Raw genomic sequence first — 12,744 nt, 5'->3', positions numbered from 1 at the left:
CCTGTCCCTGTTACTGGGTACAAAAACACCTATTTTTCTCATGGAAATGCTAGACAACTATGTGGTGGCCTTGAGATAAGAGATGCAGCTGTGTTTCTCATGGCAATTTTTACCCTGATCTCCACCCCTCATCTTGTACTCCTCAATTTTTCATGTATGTATTTCTTATGTAAAGAAGCTTCTTGGCCATCTCTGATATATATATTCAAATCTGTGAGGCACTTGGTACAATGTTAGTGGAATACAATTAAATTTCATAAAACCATTGTTCAGAATTGGTCCTCTTAACTTTGGGTAACAGTAACAGCAAAAATTATGAGCTGCTTCCATGGATAGTTTCATTCCACTTCCTTTTTTCAATTGTGAATAACACATACAACCCATGGATTACCTTCCTCAACAATTTTAATATTTAAAGAGCTCTATAAATCCTCAAAGCTGCAATTCTAAAGCTGCAACCACTATAACTATTGCTTGGAGGTAAAATTAGTGGTAATGCTGTAGTAGGGTCTGAGCCATATCCCAGGAATGGACTCCTGCTTTAACAACATGCAGTGTTAGGCTTGGTACAGTTTCTGGCCCAAAGAAATTGCAGTACAAGTAGACCAAGGGCACAGTAACAATACACAAGTAGTGTTCACAAATGCTATGATGCCTTAAAGTGTGTTTACTTCTTGTTTGGGAGGAATTTAAACAGACAGAAATTAGTCAACATGAAAGGTAGAAGTGACAAAAGGGTGGGGAAGAAAAGGCTCATGTTAGCAGAGAAGAAAATGGAGGAAATAGACTGTGAGAAACAGGAGCCTCGAGACTCTAGAAGACATATAAAAAGGGAAGGTGGAGTGGAGTCCAGGTAGACCAGGCAAATAGTGAAAAATAGCAAAATAGTTCACAGATGTCATTAACCTGTATGTGGGCTACTGAGTCAGTTGTGCCTGCATCCTTGGGTCCTAGGAACCTGTTGGACTGCAGATCCAGACCAGCCAGCTACTTTGAGGTGAGAGAGTCCCAAAAAGACCTGAACAGGTTCAAGATCCTCCACAGAAGCAAATGGTTCACTCCTACACAGCTGCAAATCTTGGAACTCACCATCCTTATTTCTTTCTCCTAACCCAGTGTTGCGTAGGAACCTGGGTATCTGTGAAAAGGAAACACTCCCAATGTATTTCAAAGTAGCTTGCTCTCTAGTACATGGTATGCTGGAAGAGATACATCCTCAGTGATTTTAGAAAATGAAGTATTTGTTCATTCTTTCTGAGTAATGGTAACTATAGATTTAGTAAAAAAAATCCAGGATTATTAGATAGTTACTTAAATGTACTTTCAGTATTTTATACTTTGAAAAGTACAGATAATTTCTTTGATTGCTGTGTTCACTTTGCCAAGATTTCTGCAATTCAAACAGAGAAACTGACAGGCTAGAATTTTTTTACAGTTTATTATTCTTTCTCCTCTGATGGTTACCAAACAGTCTTTCCTATGTGAAACTACTACAGTGGTCTGAGGATTAATTCTGAGGACTTTTGAAACTATACCTCTGAAATGTGCCATGTTTGAGAGAGAAGGCTGGTGCCGCTTCCTGTCTCATTATTTATTCTTGTCCTTTGGTTGTGGTAGTCTTTATTAAGGATGAAAGGGTAAGTTCAGTCTTTGTTTCTAAATCCCTCAAAAATTTCACTTCTGAGATAATAACACCTTCCACCGTTCTTCTTTTGAAGCACAGTACAACCTACAGCACAGTTTGATATCTGTTGTCAAACTGATGCCTTAAGGAACCTAGAAATAAAACAATACACTTTCAAGACAGTATTGGTATAGGAGGTAATATAAAGGCTGATCTTCATTGGAGGCCTCCAGAAGCAGATATAGAAAATGTCCACCAACGCGCAGAGTAAAAACAGTTTTATAAGTTTAGAAAATTAGCATAACTAACAAAAATCTCCAATTAGAGACAGAAGTGGTAAGGTAGTTCTTACTTGGTTCAACCCTTTTCTAAATCCCCCTGCCCTTAGATAATAACTAAACTTTTTTATGAAAATGTGTCTTGAGCTGGTTTCAACCTTGGCTCCCAGGAAGAACCAAGATAGGATAGGGGCCCTGGACCCCAAGCTTGGAGCCTCTGGAATGTATTTTGTCTTCTGCCTATCAGGGAGAAAGGTAGGGAAAGGTACTGGGGCTATCTAGGAACTGTATAACTATATAACAATAGAGCTATGAATATATTTTAAGGAAATATGAAAGCAATAAGGCAAAATTCATTTTGGCATCACAACAATTAACCTCATAAACATCCACTCCTTTTTGGTGAGCTCACACAGCATAGAAAAAGGAGAACAAACTGCCTGCTTAGTCAAGAACCTTCCTGGAAAGCAAAAGACTAGATATGTCTATGCCTTCTGGGCTTAAGATTCAAGTCTTTTTCCAGTCCTGATACAGTTGGGCAGAGCTCTTAAAAATGTATTAACTCAGTATGATTGGCATTTTTTTGCCTTCTCAGTCTCTCCAACCCAATCTGACCATTACGTGTATTTTGCACTGATTTTCCCTGGCCTTGCCTTTATGATTGAAATATATTTTCTCTGGTAATAAAAGTAATGAAGCCTGTAGAAATGAACATTCATTTTAAAGGAAGAGATAAGTGAATTGTCAGGTTTCCTAGCTGAACAGTGTTGGCAACATTCATATTGAGAATTTGAATATTTGGTAGGCTGAAGAGCATTACACCTCTGAAAGAATGAGTCCTCCAGCCTGAAAAAATCTAGCCCTATGTTTTGAAAGGTGTTGGTGTGTAGTCTAAATGGTGGGGAAACTAACAATGATCTAAATGGCATCTTGGTTTCTTCGAGGCAAAGAGCATATTCCTGTTCTCTTCTTTCACTTTCTGGTGGCTGTCTCATTTAGCCATAGTAAACTACTGCCATTTAAATAGTATGCCTGTATGTTGTCCCTTCATAGTTCCTAGCTTTACCAATCTGTTACATTTCCTCAGTATTACCAGAGTTCACAGGGTTGACAATGGTTCTATTATTTGAGACTATCACTGATACATAACAGTCTTTGTAATTTTCTACTGCTTGCATGATGGCAGAAATGCTTCCTGCCATATATAAAATCTAGGGAAAATGTTTGCTGTATTATTTTCTTAGTTACAATCCTTAGGAATGAAAATAGTTTCATAAATACTTCATATTCTGTTTCATTTTTTTATGCACATAGCTGGGGAAGAGAAAGAAGAATGCCAGAAATATTGTATTAGCAGTTACTCTTGTCAGATGAGAAGGGAGAATGGATTGATAAAAACCTCTGAGAGTCAGGATTTGTTGAAACTTTTTGTTCAGTTAGAAGATAATAAAACCAGTTCTGCAAAGATAAGATTTGCCTCCTCTTGAATTTCTTTAATACTCACACCATATATCCCTGTATCACAGATTTTGGTCTTGTTTTTATTTCACCCAAACATGTTCCTTCTTTGAATTTTGATCTTACTCTTTTCATGTTTTAACAGTTCTTTCCTCTGTTTTTCACAGACTGTTTTTGAGAGGAACTGTCAATCTGATGACTGTGCTGCTGATTTGAAACTTCGGGGTAAATTATTGCTATCTGGGTGAGTAGGTGAACTTTTATTTTCTTTCTTGCACAGTAGTATGCCGTTCATTTTATGTGGAATGCCATTGGAAAGTCAAATACAAACACAGATGTTTTAGATCCAAACTAGAAAGATGGTGACAGTGGGGTCACCTTTAGTGCAAAAGGTCTTGAGATGTTCGCAGAATTTGAACTCTTGTGGTGGTGGGCTCTGGTCACATAAAGTGCAAGACACCTTCACCTTAACAGTCACAATGGACAAAAATAGAGAAAATAAACAGAATAGCAGAGAGAGACAAACAAAGTAAAGATGTATGCTCAAATCAAGTACCAATGTGGAATATATAGCTTTTTAAAGAGAATATAATACTGTTCATGACATGGTAGGAGTAAAACTGCCTGCAGAAAAGTAGTTTGTTCTGTCACATCTAAGGTTTCAAAAGTCCCTTTTGAACATGGCAAATTTATCTTCAAACTACTGTTTTCTGTTTCTCAACTTGCAGTTTTGCAAACTCTCCAAAATACTCCTCCTTTCAAATTCTTCCTGTTGCAACTTGGGAATGAGTGTCTGATTCCAGTTTCTTCTGGGATAATAAAACTCATCAAATAGACTAGAGGTGAAGTTTATGTTCTGTCTTGTGCCTGGTGTTATGAGTAAGGTGTGGTGGTTGGCTCATGCAAATGAGCAGGAGTTGTTGAGTGTGGTGGGGAGAGATTCTGTTGGGGTTGGCGATTCTTTTGACATATACGTTTGTTGTTCCAGTGCTTTTGAACCTTTTTCTGTTCTCTCTTCAACCCTCCCCACTCTGTGAGGTGGGTGCCTGGCAGCTCTGGCTGACACGACTGGCAGGGCATGTGGGGGAGGGCACGTGCTTGTCCCTTGTGGGAGGTGGCAGGGAGTGGGGACATTTGTTGCTGGGAGGCCTGGCAGGATAGCATCGCACCAATAATCAAGATGTGAGAAGAGTACCACCAATGAAAGGCAAGGAAGGACATATAAGGACTGCTCATAAATATTAATGAGCCTAATGCAATCTTGTGTGCATAAAAAGCAGAGATGCTGCTCCGTGAGCTGAGCCTCTGGTGACCAGGAGGAGTGTCAGTATGCTCCCAGTGCTGTCCTCCCCCTTTGGTTTGTAATTTTAACGGGTTCTAATTAAATTTTATTTACTCATTCCCACCTGGGGTCTGAGTCATTTATAACACTGGTGATCCTAGCAAAAAGCCTATTGTTTTATCTGGACGTGTACTCAATTTGGGGATAAATCAGGCTAAAGGTGAACATCACATGACTTCTATTTCCTTTTTTTTTCCCCCCAGTATTTTTAGAGATGGAAATGCTGATGAGAGTTATTTAGTTTTGTGCCAGAGATTTTGCTATTTGATGGAGAATCTGTGAAGTGCTTTGTTTTCAGGTCAGGAGAGTGAAAGACAAAAAAGCAACAAGCCAAACAGAAAACCAAAAATAGACAAAATAATAGTTACAGACATGTTTAATATAGATCTACAGCATGCTGTAACAGTACTTGGAGACAAAACTGAACCAGAATAAAGTCTGAGAAGTTACGGACTTCTCAAGACAAGACTGAAATCCGCATGAATGTTTTTGGGGGATTGGCTAGTAGGAGCAGGTTAGGTTACAGGCTACAGAGCCCAAGATTTGACTGCAGTTAGTCTGGATATTTGACTCAATCTTTGTGTTGAGAAAAATCTGTTGAGAGCTAGATAGGTGTCTGTGTGGATTAGAGAAGCCAGGGAAGGATTTTGTGCCACAGTTGAGGAATAAATAGCAAGGGACAAATCCTAAAACTTGTCAGTAAGTGTATAGTAATCATTGCATTAAGAGCTGCAGTTGGGATTGGACCATTAGGCTGTTTATTTTCACAACCATTATTTATCTTATCTTGGCAATTTATAAGTCCCAGCTGTCGTAAGAGCTTAGGATATTCAAATATGGTTCCTGCACTTGTATAGCAGAATATTCAACAAATGCTCACAAATTTGGTTTACTCAGTGACAACCTGAAGTCCTTTTTGAAATAAACAGGATGTTGTCAAATCTCTGCACAGTATGGGCTTTCTTTAGCTAAAAGACTCTGTAAGTGTCAGTTATTAAGAAATATAGCACAATTAAAATCTCTTACAAAAACAGATTTTTGCTATTATTGTATATAAAATTACCAAGAAATATGCTATGGATTCTAATTTTAAACAAATGCTGTCTTGAATTTTTCCAGCCCCATGTGTTTAATGCAAACTAATCCTATCATGATTTTTCCACATTATTCTTGATTATGGTAAGTGTGTGCAGAAAGCAAAATATTTTTTTTTGAAAGAGCAAAAAACGTGACTCATTTATTACTATCTGCACAAAATATTTGACTTCACTGTTAGCAAGGTTATGTTAACACCTTTGTTTAAATAATCACCTAAATTTGATGGACTTATTCTCAGAAAGGATGCAATTAATGCTGCACAGATACACTGAATTGAAATAAACAGGATGTTTATAGGAAGGCAGTGGTAAGTTCTATCTCTCAGGTCTGATGCAGCTCTTTGAAAATGTCACTGGACCTGTGGATAGGCTGGTTTGGTTAAGATCATCTACTTTGACTGGCAAAATACATTCTTGCCAAGAAAGTAAATTGCCCAGATTTGAGAGCAATGGTGTCCTGAGTACTACGACTTAATTAAAAGATAGTCAACAGAGAAAAGGCGTAAAGAGTTGTTTTTGGTGGTGGAGAAAGCTGTGCAAGTGCTAGTGGTATTCAGCATATTCACAGATTATATGGGAAATAATCTTCTATAATTGAATAGCAAGATGATAACGTTTGCTAATCCTATAAAACTATTCAGGGCAATGAAAGTAACAAGCCAGGAGGTAGGCTTTCATGTGTGAATAATCTGTGGATTTTACTGTAAATGCTGAGATTGTGTATAGTAGTGAAATGGCAAATATAAATTCTGAAAGCTGCAGAAATATATCAGCAAAATGCCACTCTGTGCTTGTCTTGTTCTTCTTCCATCGTCGTCTTGCTTTTAGACATAGCTGGACACAGGGCTCTCTGCTACATAAACTGGCTATCCTTACACACTTTTCTTAAATTTGTAGCATGTTAGAGCCAAAGCTGTTAAGAGTTCAAACTATACCTTGTTGTATACGGCAAGGTATAGTTCTGTTCATCACTAAATATACTTTCAATTGTGTGCTGGTTACAGCATATATGTGCATAGGAAGTTAGCTCAGATTACATTATCATCAAGAGAATTGTTTGCATTCTCATGAGCTCAGGAACTGCACAAGCTGCTGTGAAACAGAGTTCACCCATGATGCATTTGAATCATTAGAATTACCCAGTTAAAAGATGACATCCAGCTTTGAATATATGAAACCCCAGCCTGTAACCAAGCACTATGCTGCCACTCCGCCACTCTTCCACCAGAGAGATTGGGGTAGAAAATTGTAAAGGTAGAAGCTAGAAAACCTGCGGGTTGAGATTTAAACAGTCTCTTACAGGAAGTAAAATCTGTGCACACAAAGAAAACTAAGGAATTAAGTCACCACTTCCCATGGGCAGGCAGGTGTTCAGCCATCGTCAGTAGAGCAGGGCCATCACACATAACATTCACTTGGGAAGACAAATGTCGTCACTCCAAATATCTCCCCTTACTCTTCTTCCCCCCACTTTATATACTGAGCATAATATTATGTGGCATTAGCAGTTGGGGTTACCTGCCTTACATGTGTCTCCTCCCAACCTCCCATGCCACCCCCTTCATTGGCAGTATGAAAAGCAGAAAAGGCCTTGGCTCTGTATAAGTCTGACTCAGCAGTAACAAAAATGTCTCTGTATTATCAACCCTCTGTTCTGCACAAATAAAAAACATACATAAATATAAATAAATATAAATAAATATAAATAAATATAAATAAATATAAATACATGTAAATAGTGCTGCTGGACAAGCTGAAATGCTTCACTGTGAATTCATAGAAGAGGACAGGGCTGTTTGGAAGCAGGCAACAATAAAAAATGTTAAAGCCTTCTAACTTTATCTGGAAGTTTTTGCAAAGATATAGGAAGCTAGAGATGGGATGTGTTCTTTTGAATGTTTCTGTTACAGTGAAAGGAGTCCTTGATGACTTAGGTTGAAGACTAGAGTTACATGCTATATTGGATTGAAGAAGAATTAAGATGCATTTATTCTGGAAAAAAAAAGGTTTGTTTTCAGTTAACAGCTAAATAAATCTCTTCAAGGCTTGTGCACTTTCATTAGCATCAGTTTTCATGCAAACACATCTCAACTTCCTGAAGGGATTGCTGGCCAAAGGAGCCAGCAATCTTGTTGCTTGTGACAGATGGTAAGCAGGGTAAGGGTCATGGACTGTGGCTTGGCCGGTTCAGACCAGAGATTTGGAAAAACTTTCTTGCATATGCAGTTCATGCTGCTCAGGATGTGCTGAGATGGTGTGCTCTGCCATCCTGGGTTTTAGGACTAGTTTGGATAAGGTCCCTGCTGACCTCAGCTGTTGCTGTGTTGAGTCGTGTGTTGAGGAGAATCAGAGTGGATTTTCTGACCTTTAGAAATTCCAACCAGCTTTTCTTTAGTGTTCTGACTTTTGTTGAGGTAAATCCTCTCTGTAACATAAGCAAAACTTCTTCAACAAAATTAGCCTTTATTCAACATGGAAACATTTGAGTAGGGATGGTTATGGGCATGCTTCAGCCTAGTGGCTGGAAACTTGCTGATGGGACTCCATGCCTCTCACTGATGCCACCTCTGCCAGCAAGAACATGCAGCTTCACAAGAGGGTAAGATTGGACCTGGCAAAGCAAACTGTTAGGATTGAAGTCTATGGCAGATGTTATGAGCTAGCATGTAAGAACAGCTACAGTGATTTGTGCTAGTATTGCTACAAATGTTCTTTGTAGTGGTTGATCTGGATTTTCTCATAGGATTATGAGTGGTGTTAGCCTGAAGCTACAGATGGCAATTAAGAATAAGGAAAAAGTAGCCATGGAGTGTATGGGGACTTGATAAAGGCAGTGTTAGGAGAAACTGAAGGAGCAGAAGAGAGACATTTCATCTTTCCAGTCATTACTGTTCTCAAATCAACTTTTCTTAAAGAATAAATATATGAAGTTTTGGCAGCATGGCACAGAAACATGACTCATTGCTTCCCCTTCAACAATTCTCCAGTGCTGAGTCTTGCAGCTGCCATAGGAGGTGGCAAAATCTGGCCTTATCCATGCAGTTACACCCTGTGCATAGTGGTATTGGTGATTTCTAAAGAAAGAGACTTAAAAGTGTCTTAGCATAAAGAATATATGTATGTATTCTGTGTGGGTAACTCTAATGACACAACCTGAAACCCTAAGAGAAATAGGAATAGAATATTTTGCAGTAAACTTTGGTTTTTTTGACCATAACTTGGTCCAGGTTTCCTCTCCAGCAATTCACTACAAAAAACCAAAATGTTAATTGTTATTGTAAAATATTTTTTAGTCTTAAAAATATATTTATTACCTATCATTTGACTTTAATGCCTCATTCTGTTCCTCACCTATCATTTGACTTTAATGCCTCGTTCTGTCCCTCAGCGTACAGTAATGTCTTTTCTATCATGTTTCTGCAGCATCTAGCACATTTTTATTGACCTCCTTGTAGATGCTTATTTAGAAGCTGAGTTGTGTCTGTTTCCACAAGGTGTGCTGAGGTAAATTCTGAAGTAGGTGTTTCTTAGAGGTTTATATCTCCCTATCCTTTAAAATCTTGTATCCATTCATTTGGTACTTTATGTGGGAGAAAAGCTCTCTGGTCTTTTAAGAAGAGCCTGAAATTGCTGAGGGAGGTCTCGTCTGACGTACCAATGCAGTTTCAGCTCCTGGCCTGATGCCTGTCTATCTGACTGGCTCTGCAAAGGACAGTTATCAAGCCTTTTTAGGATGTAATAGGAAATAGGTGAAAAGTGTGAAGACATTTGAGAAACAGTGAGGGCTTTTGAAAAAATAGACTTTCTTCCAGCCAAGACAAACAAGCTAGAAAGACTAGAGCAGAGTGGTTTCCTGCTTCCATGTGAGATACAGCTAAGACGGAAATTCTGCATGGCTGTGTATATACACTGACAACCCATGTGTTGCAATGAACAGAACAGCTTTACCAAAAACAAACAGTACAAGAAGAAAGAAAAATGATGTTGTGAATGTGGTGTAGCTGCTGTGTTCCAGCACAAGCTGTTTGTATGATAAGTAAATCAGATTGTAAGCATAGGACTGTGAGCCCCTTTGGATAGAAAATGCTGCATGAAATATTGCTATTCCTAGGAAGGTTCCAAGAGGAAGTCTGTCTTTCATACATTTATTTGACATAAGGTTACCTTTTATCCATCATTAGAACAGAGCTGCTTATCCATCTGAGTGCTTCTGACTGATGTTTGGCTATTAGGAAGTGGCAGCTTGGCTTTATGTTGGTTTAGAGCATCTTCAAAGGTCACCATTCATTAGGCTTAAATTTATGTTCTTATCCTATAGACTGGCTGGGGTGGGTTCTGTATATACTGCTTGAAATTGGGGTTTTTTTTTGGAAATGTGTAATTGGAAGCAAAAGTAATAGGAAGCCAAAGGAGTGACAGTTTCATTTTGCAGAAATTGTCAAGATTTTCCAAATTATGAGTTTAACTGAGTTGAAGTATACACTTCCAAAAGTTCTTTTATGAAATGGGATTTTTGAGAAATGTCCTTTTCCAGTTGAAAGGTCAAGTTTGTGGATTGGGCTGTTTCTCCTTCCATTTGTTCCTCTGAAATTAGCCAGAGAATGGAGAAAATTCCAGTCTGTCAAAAACTTCCTCAAGTTTAAAATGTTTCCATTTTAATGAAATAATTATTTATGAGGAAAAAGTATTTTCCAGTATTGTCTGGCCAGTTCCTCAGAAGATTGGGTTTGTCTTTTTTTCATATAAATTCCTTCTCTGACTTACTAGAGGATTAACATTTTTTATGCCAACACTTCTTTTATTTCTGTGACCTCTTCTGTCTTATGCATGGCTCTGTATATTATAAGCAGGTAAAAGATTTAATGTGATGTTTTAGGATGTAATAATGAAATACTTAACCCAAACCTCTCTGAAAAGACAAAGGAGAGTGTGCATGACTTCCAGACTTTGAGCTTACAATTCTACTGAAGTTTATAAGCATATTATTTGTATTATTGAAGAGTGAATAAATTAGTGTGACAGCTATAGCTGGTCTACAGCTGCACAGATAATTTGGCAGATAACAGACACCCATATCATATGCACCCATATCATTCAGCCAGTGGGCTGGGTGGAGTTACCCAATCATAGATATAAGAGTGGGAAATTTGAAGCCTCTAAAAAGAGGGTGCCCTTCAATAAATGTTGAGTGTTGCTGCATGAACCTGGTGTGTATCGCTTGCCTATCTCACATCTGGTGACCCTGACGTGATACAACAGCTGCCCTGGGTAGCATGAGGAGACAGAGGGGCAGTGGGGAATAGCTGCCTGCAGCCTTTGAGCTGCAAAGCAGCATGGAGAGCCCTGGGACAGCCTTTAGAGCAGTCTGCAGCCTCTGACTGTGGAGAACGGCATGGAGAGCCATGTTTGGTCTGGACCCCCTTTTCTCTTTTTCTCTTTTTGTAAGTGGAAGACACTGGCAGCATGAGTGCGTGGGCTTGGTACAGGAAGACTCCATCACCAAGGTAAGGACTCTTTTTTAATGTTTTAAAGCCCTTGAGGCTTATATTGGACTTACTGGGACAGTTAAAAAGTGTATAGGGGAGAAGAACAGGCAGAGCAGTCACACTGTGCCTTGAAACCACCTGGGATTGTGTCGCCACTCCCTGGAGGGATGTCCCCCAGCAGAGCATCCTCTGGTCACCCAGGACAGTGCCGCCACCCTGGGCAGGGGCACCCTGTAACCATTTGGAGCTGTATTGGTGCCTCAGGTGGGGAAGGCATGCTGGCAGGGCACCCTCCTGCTGAGTGGAACCATGGAGGTAGCCTATCCCGGTGTGTGTTGCTGACAGAGTGCACCCCTGCCCTCCAAAGGGTAGAGATGGTAGGTATGCTCTGTTGAACCATGCTAAACAAGCGTCCTGCCACTCTGGGCTCTGCTGCCTCGGCTGGGGTCCCAGGGATCATGCCTGGCTGCTGTGAGGTGGTGCCTGGTTGCTGCCAAGTCCCTGGCCACTGCAAAGCCACGTTTGCTGCTTGCTCTGTGGCTGTGACAGGCAGACATTTTGTGGCAGCCCCAGTTTCCATAGCAGCAGAGCTCTCTGCAGCTGTTCCAGCTGTGCCTGTGAGAGAATTCAATTCAGGTGTATAGCAAAAAAGGGCACCCCCGACTGGGAAGAAATGATGATGTCTGGCTCCAGATCAGAAGGCTGAAGGATCTGCTTTATTGAAACTATACTATATTACATTAATGTACTATTTGAAGAGAGACTATCCTATTCTACATACATACTTCTTACTTACCTATCAACTAACTACTCATGACTTCTCTGCTGAGAGTCCGAGACACATCTGGATCAAATTGGTCATTGAACCCAAACAACTTTCACCAGAATCCAATCAAGCAATCACTTTAGGTAGACAATCTCCATACCAAATTCCACATAGAGAAAACAAAGAAGCAGAGATAAAGATTGTTTTCTCTTCTTCTCTCTGTGCTTCGCTTAAGAGACAGAATTCTGTCTCTCTGTCCAGAGAATGTGAGTGTCCTACATGCACACCAGAGATAAATGTCACACCTGGAAGTCCTAATTTGCTGCTGCGAGCATGCCATTACCACCAAAGATGGAGGAGCCCCTGGGACATAAACCAATAAGGGACTTAACATACACTAAAAAAAATGCCTTTGCCACTAGCGAAGTGACACTACATTGCCATTTTCCTTTTGACCCAGGCAGATTCAGTCATGCCAAGAGCCACTGCCACAGTCTCTACCTGTCTGGCGCCACTGCTGCGGTCCCCAGAACTGGGGTGTCCTCCAGCCAGCCATTGCCGGCAAGTGAGAGCTGCAGCCATGGTCTCCATCCCAGCCAAGGCCGTGGCCGTGGCCCCCCAGGGCCAGGGGGTGCTCTGACAGCCAAGCCCCCTTCAACAGAGAGGAGCCCTGCTCCCTGCTGCAACTCCAAC

The 12,744-nt window shown here is 40.1% G+C and overlaps 1 protein-coding gene across 1 annotated transcript in view; it reads left to right on the top strand.

Annotated features, from left to right (window-relative positions):
• Positions 1-12,744, top strand: part of ITGA9 (integrin subunit alpha 9) — a 218,031-nt gene that overhangs the window by 111,655 nt on the left and 93,632 nt on the right. Inside the window, exon 17 of the mRNA XM_021546471.3 lies at positions 3,528-3,604. Coding sequence (XP_021402146.2) covers positions 3,528-3,604 — 77 coding nt within the window. The remainder of the gene's footprint in view (positions 1-3,527; positions 3,605-12,744) is intronic.

Source organism: Lonchura striata, chromosome 1, assembly GCF_046129695.1.
Source record: "Lonchura striata isolate bLonStr1 chromosome 1, bLonStr1.mat, whole genome shotgun sequence".
NCBI classification, from domain to species: domain Eukaryota; kingdom Metazoa; phylum Chordata; class Aves; order Passeriformes; family Estrildidae; genus Lonchura; species Lonchura striata.
Note: the sequence above shows the minus strand (reverse complement) of the source record. Positions and strands in the feature narration are given on the sequence as shown.